This window comes from Heterodontus francisci, chromosome 28, assembly GCF_036365525.1.
Source record: "Heterodontus francisci isolate sHetFra1 chromosome 28, sHetFra1.hap1, whole genome shotgun sequence".
NCBI lineage: Eukaryota > Metazoa > Chordata > Chondrichthyes > Heterodontiformes > Heterodontidae > Heterodontus > Heterodontus francisci.
The window spans coordinates 25,758,111-25,773,688 of NC_090398.1; the positions used below are offsets into that span (position 1 = coordinate 25,758,111).

Genomic DNA, 15,578 nt, shown 5'->3' on the forward strand with positions numbered 1-15,578 from the left:
CAGCATCAGGAGCCGTCCAGCTTACTATAAGAGGCCCAGCTAGAGGAGAGGCCCAATCTACTGGAACAAGCCCAGTGCCAAGAGGACCCGGCCGACTGTAAGAGGTCAAATGCCAGGTGCAGTCCGACCCAGTGCAACAGGCCAAACAGCAGAGGGAGCGGGCCTTCTGGAACAGATACCAGAAAGTCCGGTCTACTGAAACAGCCCAACATCAGGTGCGGCCCTGCCGACAGGAACACGCCCATTGACAGGAGTAGCCCAGCCTACCAGAATATCGTTATCGGCAGGTGGGCTACATTCTAATATATACAGCACAAGGAAGGGTCCAATCTAGGCTCCACTCCAGCAATCACGCGACCTATTAGAACACGCCAAGTTTCAGGAATGGCATGGCTAACTGGAATAGAGTCATAGAGTGATAGAGATATACAGCACTGAAACAGGCCCTTCGGCCCACCGAGTCTGTGCCGACCATCAGCCACCCATTTTATACGAATCTTACATTAATCCCATATTCCCTATCACATCCCCAGAGTCTATCATTAGGAGAACCCAGGCTTACTGTGACAGATGCAACCTGACCTACAAGAAAAAGTCCATTGGCAGTAGGCTCCAGCCTAAGGTAAAGCGCCCCACTCCAGAAATAACCTGATCTCTGTAGTAGGAGGGGCTCCAGGGATGGCTTTGCTGACTGTAACCAGTTCTGCAGCGGAGGGATTGACCAAGAAGATTCTAACAGGTCCAAGAGGACCATGCTGTCCAACTGGACACACGCAACAGCAGAAGAGGTCTGGATTACTGGGACATGCCCAGCAACAGCAGAAGACTCGTCGACTGGAACGGATCCAGCAGCAGGGCCACAGTGTCCAACTGGACAAACACAGCAGTAGGAGAGGTCCGACCTACTGTAACTGGCCCAAGGATCGGTCCAGATTACTGTACATGCGTGCAGCAAGTGGGACGCAGACCAATAACAAGCCCAGCAGAGGGAGTATCGCAGCATCTAAAGCTGAAAATACAGCTGGGCCTTGAACCCATGGCCGTTCTGTTTACATGGCAGCTGCTTCCAACGGGTCCCAATTCATCAGAATTGACCTCTAGCCAAATTCACCGAAGTAAGATTCAAAGCATCAAATGTCAATAGTGGGTTCGAGCGTTCAGCAGCAGCAGCAGAAAATGTTCAGCTATCCTACATTTTCATCACTCCTTCGGTCATTTAGTCAGTCCTGTTCTGAACATGATCACAGCCCTTCCCTTTGTCTTTTCTGCCCCGTTTCCCCGCTTGTTCTCCAGCTGCTCATCACTAACATTTTCAAGTTCTGATGAAATGTCATTGGTCTGAGCCATTTACTGTTAGATGCTGCCTGACCTGCTGAGTGTTTCCAGCATTTCTCTTTTTATTTCGGAATGGCAGCTGTCCTCAGTGATCCGCCTTCTTATTTGATAATACCAGAATTCTGCCTGAACCACGTGTGCACAACACTGACCCCGTTCAGGAGTTTTCACATGATTCCTGCCAAAATAGCATATGACTTTGGGTGCAACAAAATCATAGCTTGGAAGATCGCTGAATTTTAAGCAGAAGCGAGTTCGCCCATGACTGCTTTACCGACAAGTAACAGCAATGAATGGGCCTTTTGCCGGATAGGGTATCGCCCACAAAACTTGCCATGCCCTCACACCGAGATGAGTTTCCACCAATTGTGCTCATTTGGCACTCAGATCACAGGCACATGGGTAACAGCCGTCAACCAAGCGTCAATCAGTTGGCCAGCAGAGAGTGACCAGCTGTCAATTGAAGGAACAGACGAGCCTTATTGCTGCAGAAATTACGAATTAGTTTAAATCGTCGAAAGAAAGGCTCAATTCTAGTCAATTACACATCTTCATGAGGGTGAGCACAGTTCTAACTCTGATTACGAGTTTTTTAAAAAAGGTAATGGCCTGGATTTTCACTTATCAATCGTGGTGAACCAACCCCCTCGCCCCACAAACGGCACCCCCGGCTCTATATGCTCCTGTATCCCCATCCCCGGGCACCCCCCCCCCGTCCCCCGTCCCCCGTGATGGTACGCCTCCCCCTACTGCTCTGGCTTCACTCCCCCACACTCCTACGCGCCACCCAATTTCCATGCATTTGTTTTTCCGCTCCATCAAATGGTGTTTCTAACATCAGCTGGTTTAAGGAGCCGGATGGGAGGGGTGTTGGACGGTCGAGGAGTGGAGGCGGGGGGAGCAGCGGGCGTACCTGGGGAGCTGGGGATGGGTGGAGGGACCGGGACGGTGGGAGGAGAGCAGCCGGGGATGCCTGCGTGGATAGGAAGAGACGGGGGAGTGAGGAGGGGAGCTGGGGTTTGGGGAGTCGTGTGGCCGGTGCTGGGAGAGGGGGAAACGAGGAGCTGGCGGGAGAGGGGAGAAGAGCCGGGCTGCCCCGCGGGTGGGTAGTGGTGGGGTTGGGGGGGTGGGGGGGGTGGGGGTGTGATGAAGGGCGAAGAGGATGTCAGGTGGCGTTAATACCGGGCGGACAAGACAGTCCCCGGATTCTTTTCAAAACTGTAAAATTATTGTGGTAATTATTTAAAACAATAAATTCAGCAATCATTGAGCTGACCTCAAGGGGCGTGTCCTGATATCGTCACATCACGGGGAAGGGGGGGTGGCTTCACCGGCAATGCGTCAGGCCAGAAGCCCACAATCCCTCTCCCACTCTTGGCCCTGCTGCAGCAAGAAGAGGACGTTTTCGTTGCAGCCTTGTAAACTGAATGTAGATTACATTAATGGGTCGGAAAAGCCCAAACATGCCCGAAGGTTCCATGCAAAATACAGATTTACCCCGAAATGTTAGAGACGAACTCAAATTCATAGAATTGTCTTTCTGATAAAGTTTGTTTAATTTGCTTCTCTCTGTCTGACCTCACGCTCCGGGAACACTTCAAAAGAGATTTCCCGAATCTGGCTGAGCCAAACACTCGCACTGTCGTGTTTTCTAAGTTTCACAGATGTATTTTTAATATCTATCTTCCCCTTCTGAAAATATACTTATGGTGTCATGCATTGTTGAAGGAGCTATTCAGGCTGACCACGGCTTCAGTTCATCAAACTATCAAAATTCCGAAGCAGAGATAATTAAAATTTCTGCTCGTATCGACCTCTTACTTTCACTTCATTGAGCTTCATTTATTTGATTCTATTTTTAGATGATATCCCTACGGCTTCCATGCTACCAGAAGACTGATATGCGAACTCCGAAACATCGGCAATCAAAATGTTCAAATTTTTCACAATCAGTCCTTACAAGAGAGGGAGAGAGAAAGGAAATAAGGTCAATGGAGAATGAAAAGTCCATCAGGGCAATACAGAGATAGACGGGAGAGCTGCTCCTTGCCGCTTTCTCAGGTCTCCCTATCTGATCCTGCTTCACACCGTGCCCTGCCCAAACCTGGACGTGATGGTGTGGTCCCTTTCACCAGATTCCACCTTCGTAGCTCCTCCTACTCAACTGGCACTTTCTCTTTCGATCATTTCATCTTGTTACAAGGTTTTTGCCTCTTTAAACCCTTCGTCTTCGGCCTCCTCCCAGCTGTCACCTTGAGTTGTCTCTGGGATTTTCTCCCTCCTGTCCACCCTCAGAATCTGCGCTAAGCATCGCCTCATCCTCAGTGATTTCTACTTCAACCTTTACTTAAGTTGCACTCTTTCATGGAATCATAGAACAGTGCATTAAAGAAAGAGGTTTATCGGCCACTAAGGATAATCCAAATATTCTCACCATGTTGCTCTTTCCCCATATCCCTGAAATATTTTCTCCTTCAAGTAGCTATCCAATTCTCTTTTGAAGGCTACTATTTAGTCTGCATCCACCACTCCATCAGGCAGTGCATTCCAAATGTTAACTACTCATTGCCTGAAAAGTATTTTCCTCATGTTGCCCGTAGTTTGTTTGTCACTCACTTTAAATCTGTGCCATCTGGTTATCAGTCGTTCAGCCATTGGAATCAACTCTCTTGATTCATGGCCTTTCATAAATCTTTCACGATTTAATCACATTTGTTTCACTTCCCCTCAGACTGCTCTGCACTCGGGAGAATACTCCAGTTGGAGCCAAACTCATGTTTTATATTTGTTTAAATAACTTCCTGGTTTTTGTATGCCGTGCTTCTGTTTTAAAAACCCAGGATCTCATATGCTTTATGAAGCTGCCTTGTTAACCTGGCCTGCCATATTCAAAGATTTGTGAACAAGCACACACTGATCTCTGTCTTCTTGCTGCACTTTAGAATTGCACCATATGGCATATAGGCGTCGCTGGCTAGGATAACATTTATTGACCATCCCCAATTGCCCTTCAGAAGGTGATGATGAGCTGCCTTCTTGAACCGCTGCAGTCCTTGGGGTGTAGGTGCACACATATTGCTGTTAGGAAGGGAGTTCCAGAATTTTGACCCAGCCACAGTGAAGGAATAGCGAAAAATGTGTGGCTTGGAGGGTAACTTGAAGGTGGTGGTGGTGGTTCTATGCATCTGCTACCCTTGTCTTTCTAGGTGGTAGACGTCGCTAGTTTGGAAGGTGCTGTCGAAGGAACCTTGGTGAATTCCCGCAGTGCATCTTGTAGATGGTTACACACATGAAAAATGGAAAGCATAATCTCGATATACATTGATAAATGTCCTGAGAGCATTAGCAAAATAGAAGAGTTAACTATAGAATGATCCAATGGAGTAATGGGAAGGGAACGACAATGAGCGAGGAATTGAGGAATTCTTTGTCTAAAGAGACCATGCAAATAAGCAACAAGGAGAAATGGGTCACGAGAGAAATAGTGTGAAATATAATTTCAAAGAAAGAAAGTGATAAAAGCGGAAATGAAACAAACAGAATCAGAGGTAAAATGAGAGAGTAGCCATAAAATTGGAGCAAATGCTTTGAATAGATAGAAGTGAAGAGGACAGACCAAATCAAAGAGGTGGAAAAAAGAAAAACAGGCAAGGGAAAACTGAAGTTGGAGACACAAATGAAATAAAAGTGAGAGAGAATGTGAAATGTGGGGAATGTGTGAAACATAGATGGAGAGAAGTGGGGGGTAGATTTTTCTTAAGCAAAGGGACAGGGCGAGGATTTGAAACAGACTGAATGCGTAATCGTGAGAGTGGAATCAAGAGAAAAAGAGGGAATGGAAAAATTCCATACAAATATCCAATAAAAAGTCAAAATGATGGGCTTGATTTCGAAATGTCCTGCATTGTATTACAGTCAGAAAATGTTAGGTTCTGCTGTGTGCTTATAGCCCTTGTTACTAAAGGTGACCCCATCTTCTGTTTATGAAAAGCCACCTTGCAGAATGAGTTTGGTAATGAAAATCTCCAGTGTGTTTGTTCAACAACCTGCAACTAATAACATTATCTGTGTAAGCTAATAGGATCACTGGGGATTCATTACAGCATAAATAAATGATTGCTGTTCTCTGTTATCTCATTATTGAAGTTGGATCGATCGTCTTAACCATCAGATAGAATCATTTTCACACAGACAATGCCTAAGCCAGATATTTCTCGGATAGAGGCCGTTTTCTACCCCGTTCTTGCGGCAGTTGGAATACCTGGTAAGTTATTTTCAGAACCTGTTGATTATGTAGTCTACTCTCGATCATCAGGAAAGTGATGGAGGTGGCCATCGACAGTGCTATCAAGAGGCACTTGCTCAGTGATAACCTGCTCACTGACGCTCAGCTTGAGTTCCGCCAGGTCCACTCAGATTCTGACCTCGTTACAGCCTTGGTCCAAACAAGGACAAAAGAGCTGAACTCAAGAGATGAGGTGGGAGTGACTGCCCTTGACAGCAAGGCAGCATTTGACCGAGTATGCCATCAAGCAACCTGAGCAAAATTGGACTCAATGGCAATCAGGGGGAAAACTCAAACCGAGCACAATGGAAGATGGTTGTGATTGTGGTTGTTGGGAGTCAATCATCTCAGTCCCATGACATCCCCGGAGGATCTCCTGCTCTTTTTCTCCTTGGTGTAGGCTTTTTTTTTTTCATTTATCCATAGCGATGACTTCTTCCCTGCTCCTTTTATCATCGGTGCTTTCACAAGCTTCTTTAAGCTTTGGTGTACTCTTCCCACTTTACCCTTTCAGCCTTGGTGTTGCCTTCTCTCCGACTCCTGATATCCGTGATATTGTGTTCTTTCATGCCTCTTTTGCCCCTCGTGTCATGTTCCCTCCTGCTGCTGTTAGAGTTATGGAATCATAGAGTCGAGCACAGAAGAAAGGCTTCAGCTTCTTCGGTCCCCTGCATCCATTTTTATCTCTTGCTTTATTATCTCCCTGGATTGGAAAGCTGGAAGATTAAGAATCAGCTGTTCGATGAGTTATCTTTGGCTGAACGATGCCACAGCACTGTAACCTGAGCACTGAGGACAGGTCAGTGGAATTCAAGGAGAGCATTTTAAATATGACAAGCATATCAGACAATTGATTGATATGAGTCCAATTACATGCATTTGCTTCTCTTTCTCGCAGTTAACGTGATGGCAATTGTGATCCTGACTCGGGGAAAGTGCAATCTCTCTAAATGCATCACTTGCTACCTGGTGGCCATGGCAACAGCGGATCTCATGGTGATTATATGTAGTGTAACATTACATCGCATTGCTGTTCTTTATTGGTGGGACTCTTTCCTGCTTTACACGCCTGTGTGCAGATTCATTCGATTCCTGTCTCCAACTGCCATAGACTGTTCCGTTTGGTTAACGGTCGCTTTTACTTTTGATCGTTTTGTAGCCATTTGCTGCCAGAAGCTGAAAACAAAATATTGCACTGGGAAAACTGCTGGTCTGCTTCTAATCACATTGAGCCTGCTGTTATCCTTAAAGAACATTCCGTGGGCCTTCGTGTATAGATCATACTACAGATTTAACAATATGCCGCAGGGTTGCCTTCTATCCTCAAACATTTATGTTGCACCCAAATGGAAGGCATTTTTTTGGATTTCACAACTTTTAACTCCATTGCTTCCATTCTTTTTGGTTTTATTCCTAAATACTGTCACTGTCAGGTGCATCTTGGTAGCCAGTAGAGCTCGACGGAGCTTCCGGGATTACAAAAATAGTGAGAAAGACAAAGATGCTGAGATGCTGAACCGCAGAAAGTCAATTGTTTTACTTTTTGCAATATCCTGCAGTTTCATCTTGCTCTGGTTGACAACCGTCGTATATTACTTATTTTATCAAATTTCAGGTTCCTTTAAGCGCAGATCTGCAATTAACCATTTTGCAACATTTCAAGAAGCTGGAATTATGCTTCAGCTTACAAGCTCCTGCACAAACACGGCCATTTACACAGTGACCCAGAGTAAGTTCAGACAGGAGCTGCTCAATGTGCTCAAGTATCCTTTTGCTCTAATTGGTAAATGTGTTAAATGAGGATCACAGCTGAACAGAATTTGGAACTGCCTTCTCCAATATCACAAATCAACGATATAACACATTTACTAAAGGTGCTCAGTGATAGGGCTAATAATATTTGTTCTAAATTCTTCTGTCGTTAAAAGTTAGATCAAAGTAGAATTTTAAACCAATCACTAAAAAACGAACATAATTATGAGACATGATCCTTTGTTCAGATCATTCCTTTTTCAAACAATTCCTCAGAGAAAATGACCTCAAATGTAATTATGCCAATGGAAGGGCGATGAAGTAACTACTGGATACTTGTTTTCACTGGATCAGACTGATAAATGCTCCCACTCACAGGAAACATTAATTCTCATTGTAACTATTCTTGTGCCTCCTAAATGCATTCCTGTAATTCAGTGTTTGTGCTCTTTTAACAGCTGTTCGTGCTCAATAGTCTGGGGAGTTCTGATGATGATTACGGTGAAGGAATGTTTCCACTTTCAAATAAATGTGTGATGCTGTTTTAAAATTATTTTAAGCCTATTACAAGAAAAGAAATCAAGCGTTAAATGACAAAGTTAAACTAATGGACGGAGGAATTTTCACAGGGTTGGTTTAAGTTGACATGCCCCAGTAAATTGGCCCAATTTATTTCAAATCATAGAAGAGAGCCCCCCGAGCTGAAGGCTTTAACGGGAGGGCATTGAAGACAGTAGCTTCATATTGGCTGAATGCATTGCTGCGAGGGGGACGGGGGTCTGGGGACGGGGGACGGGGGACGGGGGGTGGGGGGTGGATGCAATGAAGAAGGGGATGATCAGAAGCATTGAAGGATCAAAGAGTGCGGCACATTGAGATTAAGAAGCGTGACAAACACAGAAAGAAGTCATTGATAATGTGTTGAGGGACAGGTAACCAATGGAGATAATTATGAGCCAAGGAATGGAAAACTGGGAAGGTGGGAATATCTAGATGGGAAGGGAAGAGATAGAAGACTTGGGGCGTGGAATGGTGTAGTTATGGACGTGGGCAGCAATATGATTGCAGAGCTGAAGGATTTGGAGGGTGGAGGATTACAGGCCGGCAGAAAGTTGATTGATGAGGCAGTGGAGTAAGACAGTGTTGATGTGGTGGGAAACAGGATGTTTAAAGAGGTGATTGAGTGGGAGCAGGATATATAGAAGCTGGCAGGGTGATGATTCAAGATGTGGTGGCGTAGGAGTGTGAAGGTATGGAGGTCGTGAGGGAGCTGATGGAAAAGTTGGGTGAGTAGGAGGTGATTAGAGAGTTGGTGGAGGGGGAATGCTTGGAGGTCAGAGAGGGGATAATATGAAGGAGTAGAAGTGTGGAGGAAAGTAAATGTGCAAAGATGTGTTGGAGTGGGTGAGACGATGTGTGGATGTGGGCAGTTAGATAATTGAAGAGGTAGCAATTTTGGAGTGTGGTGGAATGGAGGTCGGTGAGGAAGTGATTGAGGTGGGGGTGGGAGGTGGTCGGGACAGAGGTGGGCAGGAATAACTGAAGAGGTGGGGAAGTGGGAGTGCGGAGACTGAAAAGGCGGAGATGTGGAGCCTGGTATTAATATATTGAAGAGTCCAGAGGTAAAGAAATACGGGTTGAGGGGGAAAGTTGGAGATACTGCGCTCAGATAACGGTAGAAACAAGAAACGTTGTAGAAGCACAAGGCACTGCCGCCGGTGAAAAATAATATTGGGAGTTTCAATTAAAGTTGCGAATCAAATAGCAGGTTTGTGCATCCAGTCGTGGTGATGAGGTTAGTGGCCAGGGAATTGATCTTAGTTTGTGGCAGCAAAATGTGGTTTTGGATTCCCAAATGGATTAAATATTGGCTCATGCATGAAGAAATCTCAGGCCCGCACTTGGACAGCACAGTGGTTTTCGTGTAGTTGGGATAACAATGAAGAGGTTGATTGGTGTCATGAACTTCCATGTTAAAATATGATTCAATGCCAGCGGGTGATGAGGGGGTAGGATGGAAATCATGAAAAGGAGGCCTTTTTCTCCCTGAACGCTCTTCATAACTGTGCCATTTAATTTCTAATGTTTCTCCTCATTTTTCATCCCAAATGCATCACTTCCTATTTCGTATAATCTTCAAATTGTGCGCATATGAGGAGGCCAATAGGCCCATTGTGGCAGTGCCGGCTCTTTGTAAGAGTCGTCCAATTACTCCACGCCACTGCTCTTTCCCCACAATCCTGTTGTTTGTCATTTTCAAGTATACATCCAATTGTTTTCTGAAATTTGCGATTGAATGTTTTTCTTCCAGCCTTTCAGGCAGTTCATTGCAGTTCAGAACAACTCACAATGCAAAGTGAAAACTGTGCTCATTTTTCCACTGGATGTTTTGGACAATTATCTTACATTTCTGGTCTTTGTATACGGGCCCACCAGCCAATAGAGACGGGTTATCCCGGTATACTGCATATGCTGTATCTAGAGCCAACCTAACTTGATCACTTCTGTACAAAGCGAAAGTTAAATTTCGCTGCCATATTTCATTAAACTATTTATGTGTTCCTAAAGTCGATGAAGTTCCTCCTAGATGCTTACCACTTTTTCAAATTTTGTTTTTTTAAACTGGGCCCCCTATAATCAAGTCCAAGTTACATATTGGCAAGGCCAGAGTTTATTGCCCATCCCTCATCGCCCTTGATAACGGGATGGAAAGCACCCTTCTAGAAGTAATGTACCCCGTGTGATGATGGGACTCCCATAGTGCTACTGCAGAGGAAATTCCAGAATTTCGACCCAGTGACAATGAATGGCCATCAATACCTTCCAAGTCAGGATTGAGGAGCACTTATAGGTGATGGTGTTTCCATACACTGGCTGGCCTTGTCATTTTGGCTGGTACAGGTCGCAGATGTGGGAGACACAGTCAAATTAGCCTTGGAGACTGCTGCAATGCATCCTGTAGATGATACACACTGCAGCCATTCTGCACCAGTGGTCAAGGGAATGAATGTTTATGTTGGTGAATGGTGTACAGTCAAGCGGGCTGCTTTGTCCTGGATGGCGTTGAACTATTTGAATGTTGTTGGAGCTGCATCCAGGCAAGTGGAAAGTAATCCACCAATCTCCTGACTTGTACCTTGGAAAGGCTTTGCCAGGGTCAGGAGGTGAGCCACACGGCTCAAAAACTAATATTGGAAACATTTTTGAAGAGGAAACATTGGCTTGGTTGTAGGCAAAGACCAGGAGAGTGGGATTGCTTGGATAGCTGTAGCAACGAACCGTGACAATAGACCAAATTGCTTCCTTTTATGCTGTATCATACCATGACACTATAATAGGCATAGAGTGAAATAAAGGGAGATGATAGATAGATAGATAGATAGACAGACACATATAGACCGAGAGAAAGGGAAAGTACCATCACATACCAAATATAGTTCAAAAACATAATGATTTGCTGATATTATGTAGCTAGTGGACAACTGTACATCAAAACAGAAATTACAAGGAATGGTATTATGTACCATAGTAAAAGGAATTAAATCTGGAAACTATTGAGAGTCATGCGGAGGTTATTCTCTTTGGAATGGACCGCTGGATTTAAAACAAGTTAACGTTGAACCACAATTCAAAAGATTGGCAACACTCAGTTAGTTAATTATACATTAATTATTTCACATCCAGATCAATATTTGCAGAAGAAATAGGAGTAGGAGCAGGTTGTATGGCCCCTGGAGATTGGCCCGCCGTTCGTTAGGATCGTAGATGTTCTTCCACCTCTTCCACCTCCTACTTTCCTACCCTTTACCTGCGCCCTGTGATTCCCTTCATGTCCTAAAATCTCTCTATCTCAGTCCTGAACATACTCAACAAATCAGCATCCTCAGCCCTCTTGGGTAGTAAATACTAAAGCATCAAAAGCCTTTCCAATAACAGGGTTCTGACTCCTTTAAGATTTTCCTTCACAGGCTCAAGAATGGATGTGCCTTCTGTTAAATGAAATTACCATATGACCAAGTTGAAATCTTTATTCTTCCGATTTATGATTTTAATATGTGTTGAAGTATCTAACTAAATCACTTCGAGGGATGAACTTGAGAACGTTCGGCATGAAATTAGTCAGGGTGATGGTCCAGAAAAGGCCATTTTTTCACTGACCAGCATTACTGACCTTAATGATAAAGTGTAAGATGGTAGATGTTTCTTGAAACCTACCTCGTTGAACAAGCTTTTGGTCATCTAACCTAATATTTCCTTATTTGGATTAGTGTCCAATGTTGTTTGATAATTGCTCACGTGAAGCGCCTTGAACAGAAATTAAACTTTCATTTATACAGCGTTTTTCATGACCACGGGACATCTCAAAATGCCTTACAGCCAAAGAAGTACTTTTCAGATATCGGAAAAGTTTGCAGCCTATTTGTACACTGCAAATTCCTACAGACCGTAATGTGGTAATGATCAGTGAAGTTGCTTTTCGTGGCATTGATTGAGGAATAATACCTCAGTTTTGAAGGAAAATGCAAACTGATCAAAATTTGATGACCATATTAAAATAGGACCAAGATGGATGAGGCAGCCATTAAACTTCGGAAGAACAATGATAAAACCTTCAAGTGCGTAGAAGTATGGTAGGTGAAAGTCAAGGACTCTCAAATTCAAATTCGAGTTGCAATTGCTATGTGGAAATAAAAGAAGTCCCAGGTGGATTTGAGACGCCCAGACGTACGGATTCTGAATATTGTAAGAAGGCAAATGACTGTTGACTTTTTATTCTGGATAAATTCAACAGGCGTTCCTAAGTCTAAATATCAACATTAACTCAGCAGTACTGAGTAGGTAGCTAATATACACAGAAAGGCATTTCCAATTAACTTATGAAAACACTTGAAAATCCCACGCCACATTTATTTCCACATAGCAATTGCAACTCCAATTTGAATTTGAGAGTCCTTGGTTCCAGCTTTATGATCTGGGAGTCTGGGAGAGCAACACCCATTGTTCGTCCGATGTTACAAAGTTGTACTCTGCCTTCAATATGATTTTGTTCCTTGTTTGCATGCTAACCAAGACCCTGACCTGTTTCTGGGCCTACATGGTGTGAGGACACATGCTACCTCCAAATTATTTTTAAACTGCATTAAAAATCGCATCATTTTTTCAAATAACCAAACTGCAAAGTACAACATTCATAAAAACAGATATTACTTAGTTTAGTTGTTTTAGTAAAATCGTAAAATATGATATTTTGTAGTGCAATTCTTTAATCGATCTGGGGAGTTCATATCTCTTATTTTAATGTTCACAGTCTCAACTGAGGACTGCTAAATGAGTTAATCGGTAAATTGAAGTATTGCAAGGCACCTCATATCCGTGGAATGTGCCAGGTGGAAACCCCAGGATTCTTCCCGTGATCGGGACAACTACAGGTGCAGGAAGTGCTGTCGGGTCAGATTCAAGAACATTCCGTGGCCGTTCTTGTACAGATCCTATTATACAATTAACAATTTACCGCGGGGTTGCCTTCTCGTCTCATTCTTTTATTTTACAACCACAAGGAAAGCATTTTCTTGGATTGAACAGCTGTTAACCCCATTGCTTCCATTCTTTTTGATTTTATTGTTGAATTTTCTCACTGTTAAACGCATTTTAGTGGCCAATAAGGCCCGAAGGAGCCTGCGAGACTACAGCAATAGTGAGAAAGACGAGGATCCTGAGATGCTGAAATGCAGAAGGTCTATCGTTTTATGTTTTGCAATATCCGGCAGTTTTATCCTGCTCTGGATGACAACAGTCGCACATTCTTTGTCACATTTCAGGCACTTTTCAGCACAGATCTACAACTAACCCTCTCACAGTACTTCACAAAGCTATAATTATGCTTCTGCTTCTCAGCACCTGCACGAACACGGCCTTTTATGCAGTGACCCAGAGTAAGTTCAGTGAGGATCTGCTTAATGCGCTCAAATATCCTTTTGCTCTAATAGCTAAATGGGTTAAATTAAGTAAAGAGCTGGACTGAAGTTGAATCTGCATCCTCCAATATCACAATTCAGGGTCTCAATGATGAGGCAAATAATATTCCCTTTCAATTAATATGTTGTCAGAATTTAGATCAAAATATAATATAAAATCAATCGCCAATAAATGAACAAAAGTAACAGACAGTAACATTACCAAAACATAGAAACATAGGGACATAGGAACAGAGGAGCAGGAGTAGACCATTAAGCTCATCGAGCCTGCCCTGCCATTCAATATGATCATGGCTGATCATCCACTTCGATGCCTTTTTCCAACACTATCCTCCTATCCCCTTATGCCATTTGTACTTAGAAATTTGTCATTCTCTGCTTTAAACATACTCAATGACTGAGCTTCCACAGCCCTCTGGGGTAGAGAATTCTAAAGATTCACAGCCCTCGGATTAAAGAAATTTATCCTCATCTCTGCCCTAACTGGCTTCCCCCTTATTTTGAAAGTGTGTCCCCTGGTTCTAGACTCCCCAACCAGGGAAAACATCTTAGTTGCATTTACCTTGTCTATCCTTTTAAGTATTTTGTAGGTTTCTATGAGATCACCTCTCTTTCTTCGAACTCGAGAGATACAGGCCCAGTTTCCCCAATCTCTCTTCATAGGTCAGTCCTGCTATCCTGGAAACAAGTCTGGTGAACCTTCGTTGCACTCCCTCTATGGCAATGATATCCTTCCTAAGGTAAGGGGACCAAAACTGCACACAGTACTCCAGGTGCGGTCTAACCAAGGTTCTATACAATTGCAGTAAGACTTCACTACTCCTCTACTCAAATCCTCTGGTGATAAAGACGAACATACCATTAGCCTTCTTCATTGCTGGCTGCACCTGCATGTTAGCTTTCAGTGACCTATTGACAAGGACACTCAGGTCCCTTTGTATATCTACACTTTCTAATCTCTTACCATTTAAGAAATATTCTGGACATCTAATCCTCCTAACAAAGTGGTTAATGTCACATTTTCCACATTATATTCGATCTGCCACGTTTTTGCCTACTCACTAAGTTTGTTCAAATCCCCATTGAAGCCACTTTGCATCTTCCTCACAACACACATTCCCACCTAGTTTTGTGTCATCCACAAACTTGAAAATACTACATATAGTTCCCACATCCAAATCATTGATATATATTGTGAACATGTGGGGCCCAAGCACTGATCCCTGTGGTGCCCCACTAGTCACATCCTGCCAAAGTGAGAATGGCCTGTTTATTCCTAATCTCTGCTTTCTGCCTGTTAACCAATCTTTTATCCATGCCAGTATATTACCTTATATCCTATGTGCTTTACTTTTGCTAACCAACCGCCTGTGGGGTACTTTATGAAAAGCCTTCTGAAAATCCGAGTATACCATGTCCACCCACTCCCCTTTATCAAATCTCTTGGAAACATCCTTAAAATACTGCAACAGATTCGTCAAAAATGATTTCCCATCAATAAATCCAAGTTGACAATGCCCAATCAGATCATTATTATCCAAGTGTCCATTTATCTCATCCTTTAGAATAGATTCTAGCATTTCCCCAACGACTGATGTAAGGCTAATAGGTCTGCAATTCTCTTTTTCCTCTCTCCCTCCCTTCTTAAATAGTGGGGTGGTATTTGTGACCTTCCAAACTGCAGGAACAGCTCCAGAATCTATAGAATTTTGGATGATGTTTACCAGTGCATCCACAATCTCCATAGCTACCCCTTTCAATCCTCTGGGATGGAGAACTATCAGGTCCTGGAGACTTATCAACCTTCAGTCCCATAATCTCTCCAATCCAACCTTCGACGTGTTCCTTTGTTCAGATAATTTCTAAAGCACGTCCTCAGAAAAACTGACCTCAAATATAATTGTGCTGATGAAAGGGAAATGAATGGTGCTGGTTATTTGCTTCCACCGGATCGATGATAAACGTCCCTGTCGACAGCATACATGGGATTCATTCACACTTTTAATTATTTCTGTGCCCTTTAAAGCATTCCTGTAATGCTGTGTTTGTACTAATTTGGTCGCTGTTGTTCCTCAGCAGTCTGGCTATTTCTGATGGTAACTATAGTCAGGGAATGTATCCACTTCCAAATAAAATTGTGGTGCTGTTTTTAAAAAATCGCTAAGATTTTTAGCAGAACAAAATAAACGGACTGATGCCTCAGCTGATTTCACAAAGGTAGATTAAGTTCA

General features: G+C 43.4%; 1 protein-coding gene across 1 annotated transcript; it reads left to right on the forward strand.

Annotated features, from left to right (window-relative positions):
- Positions 1–5,529: 5,529 nt before the first annotated feature.
- LOC137345155 (probable G-protein coupled receptor 139) lies at positions 5,530–10,914 on the forward strand. The gene is made up of 4 exons (XM_068008622.1): positions 5,530–5,599; positions 6,519–7,403; positions 9,684–9,830; positions 10,844–10,914. The coding sequence occupies exons 1-4, from the start codon at positions 5,530–5,532 to the stop codon at positions 10,912–10,914; spliced, it is 1,173 nt and encodes a 390-aa protein (XP_067864723.1).
- Positions 10,915–15,578: the final 4,664 nt, after the last annotated feature.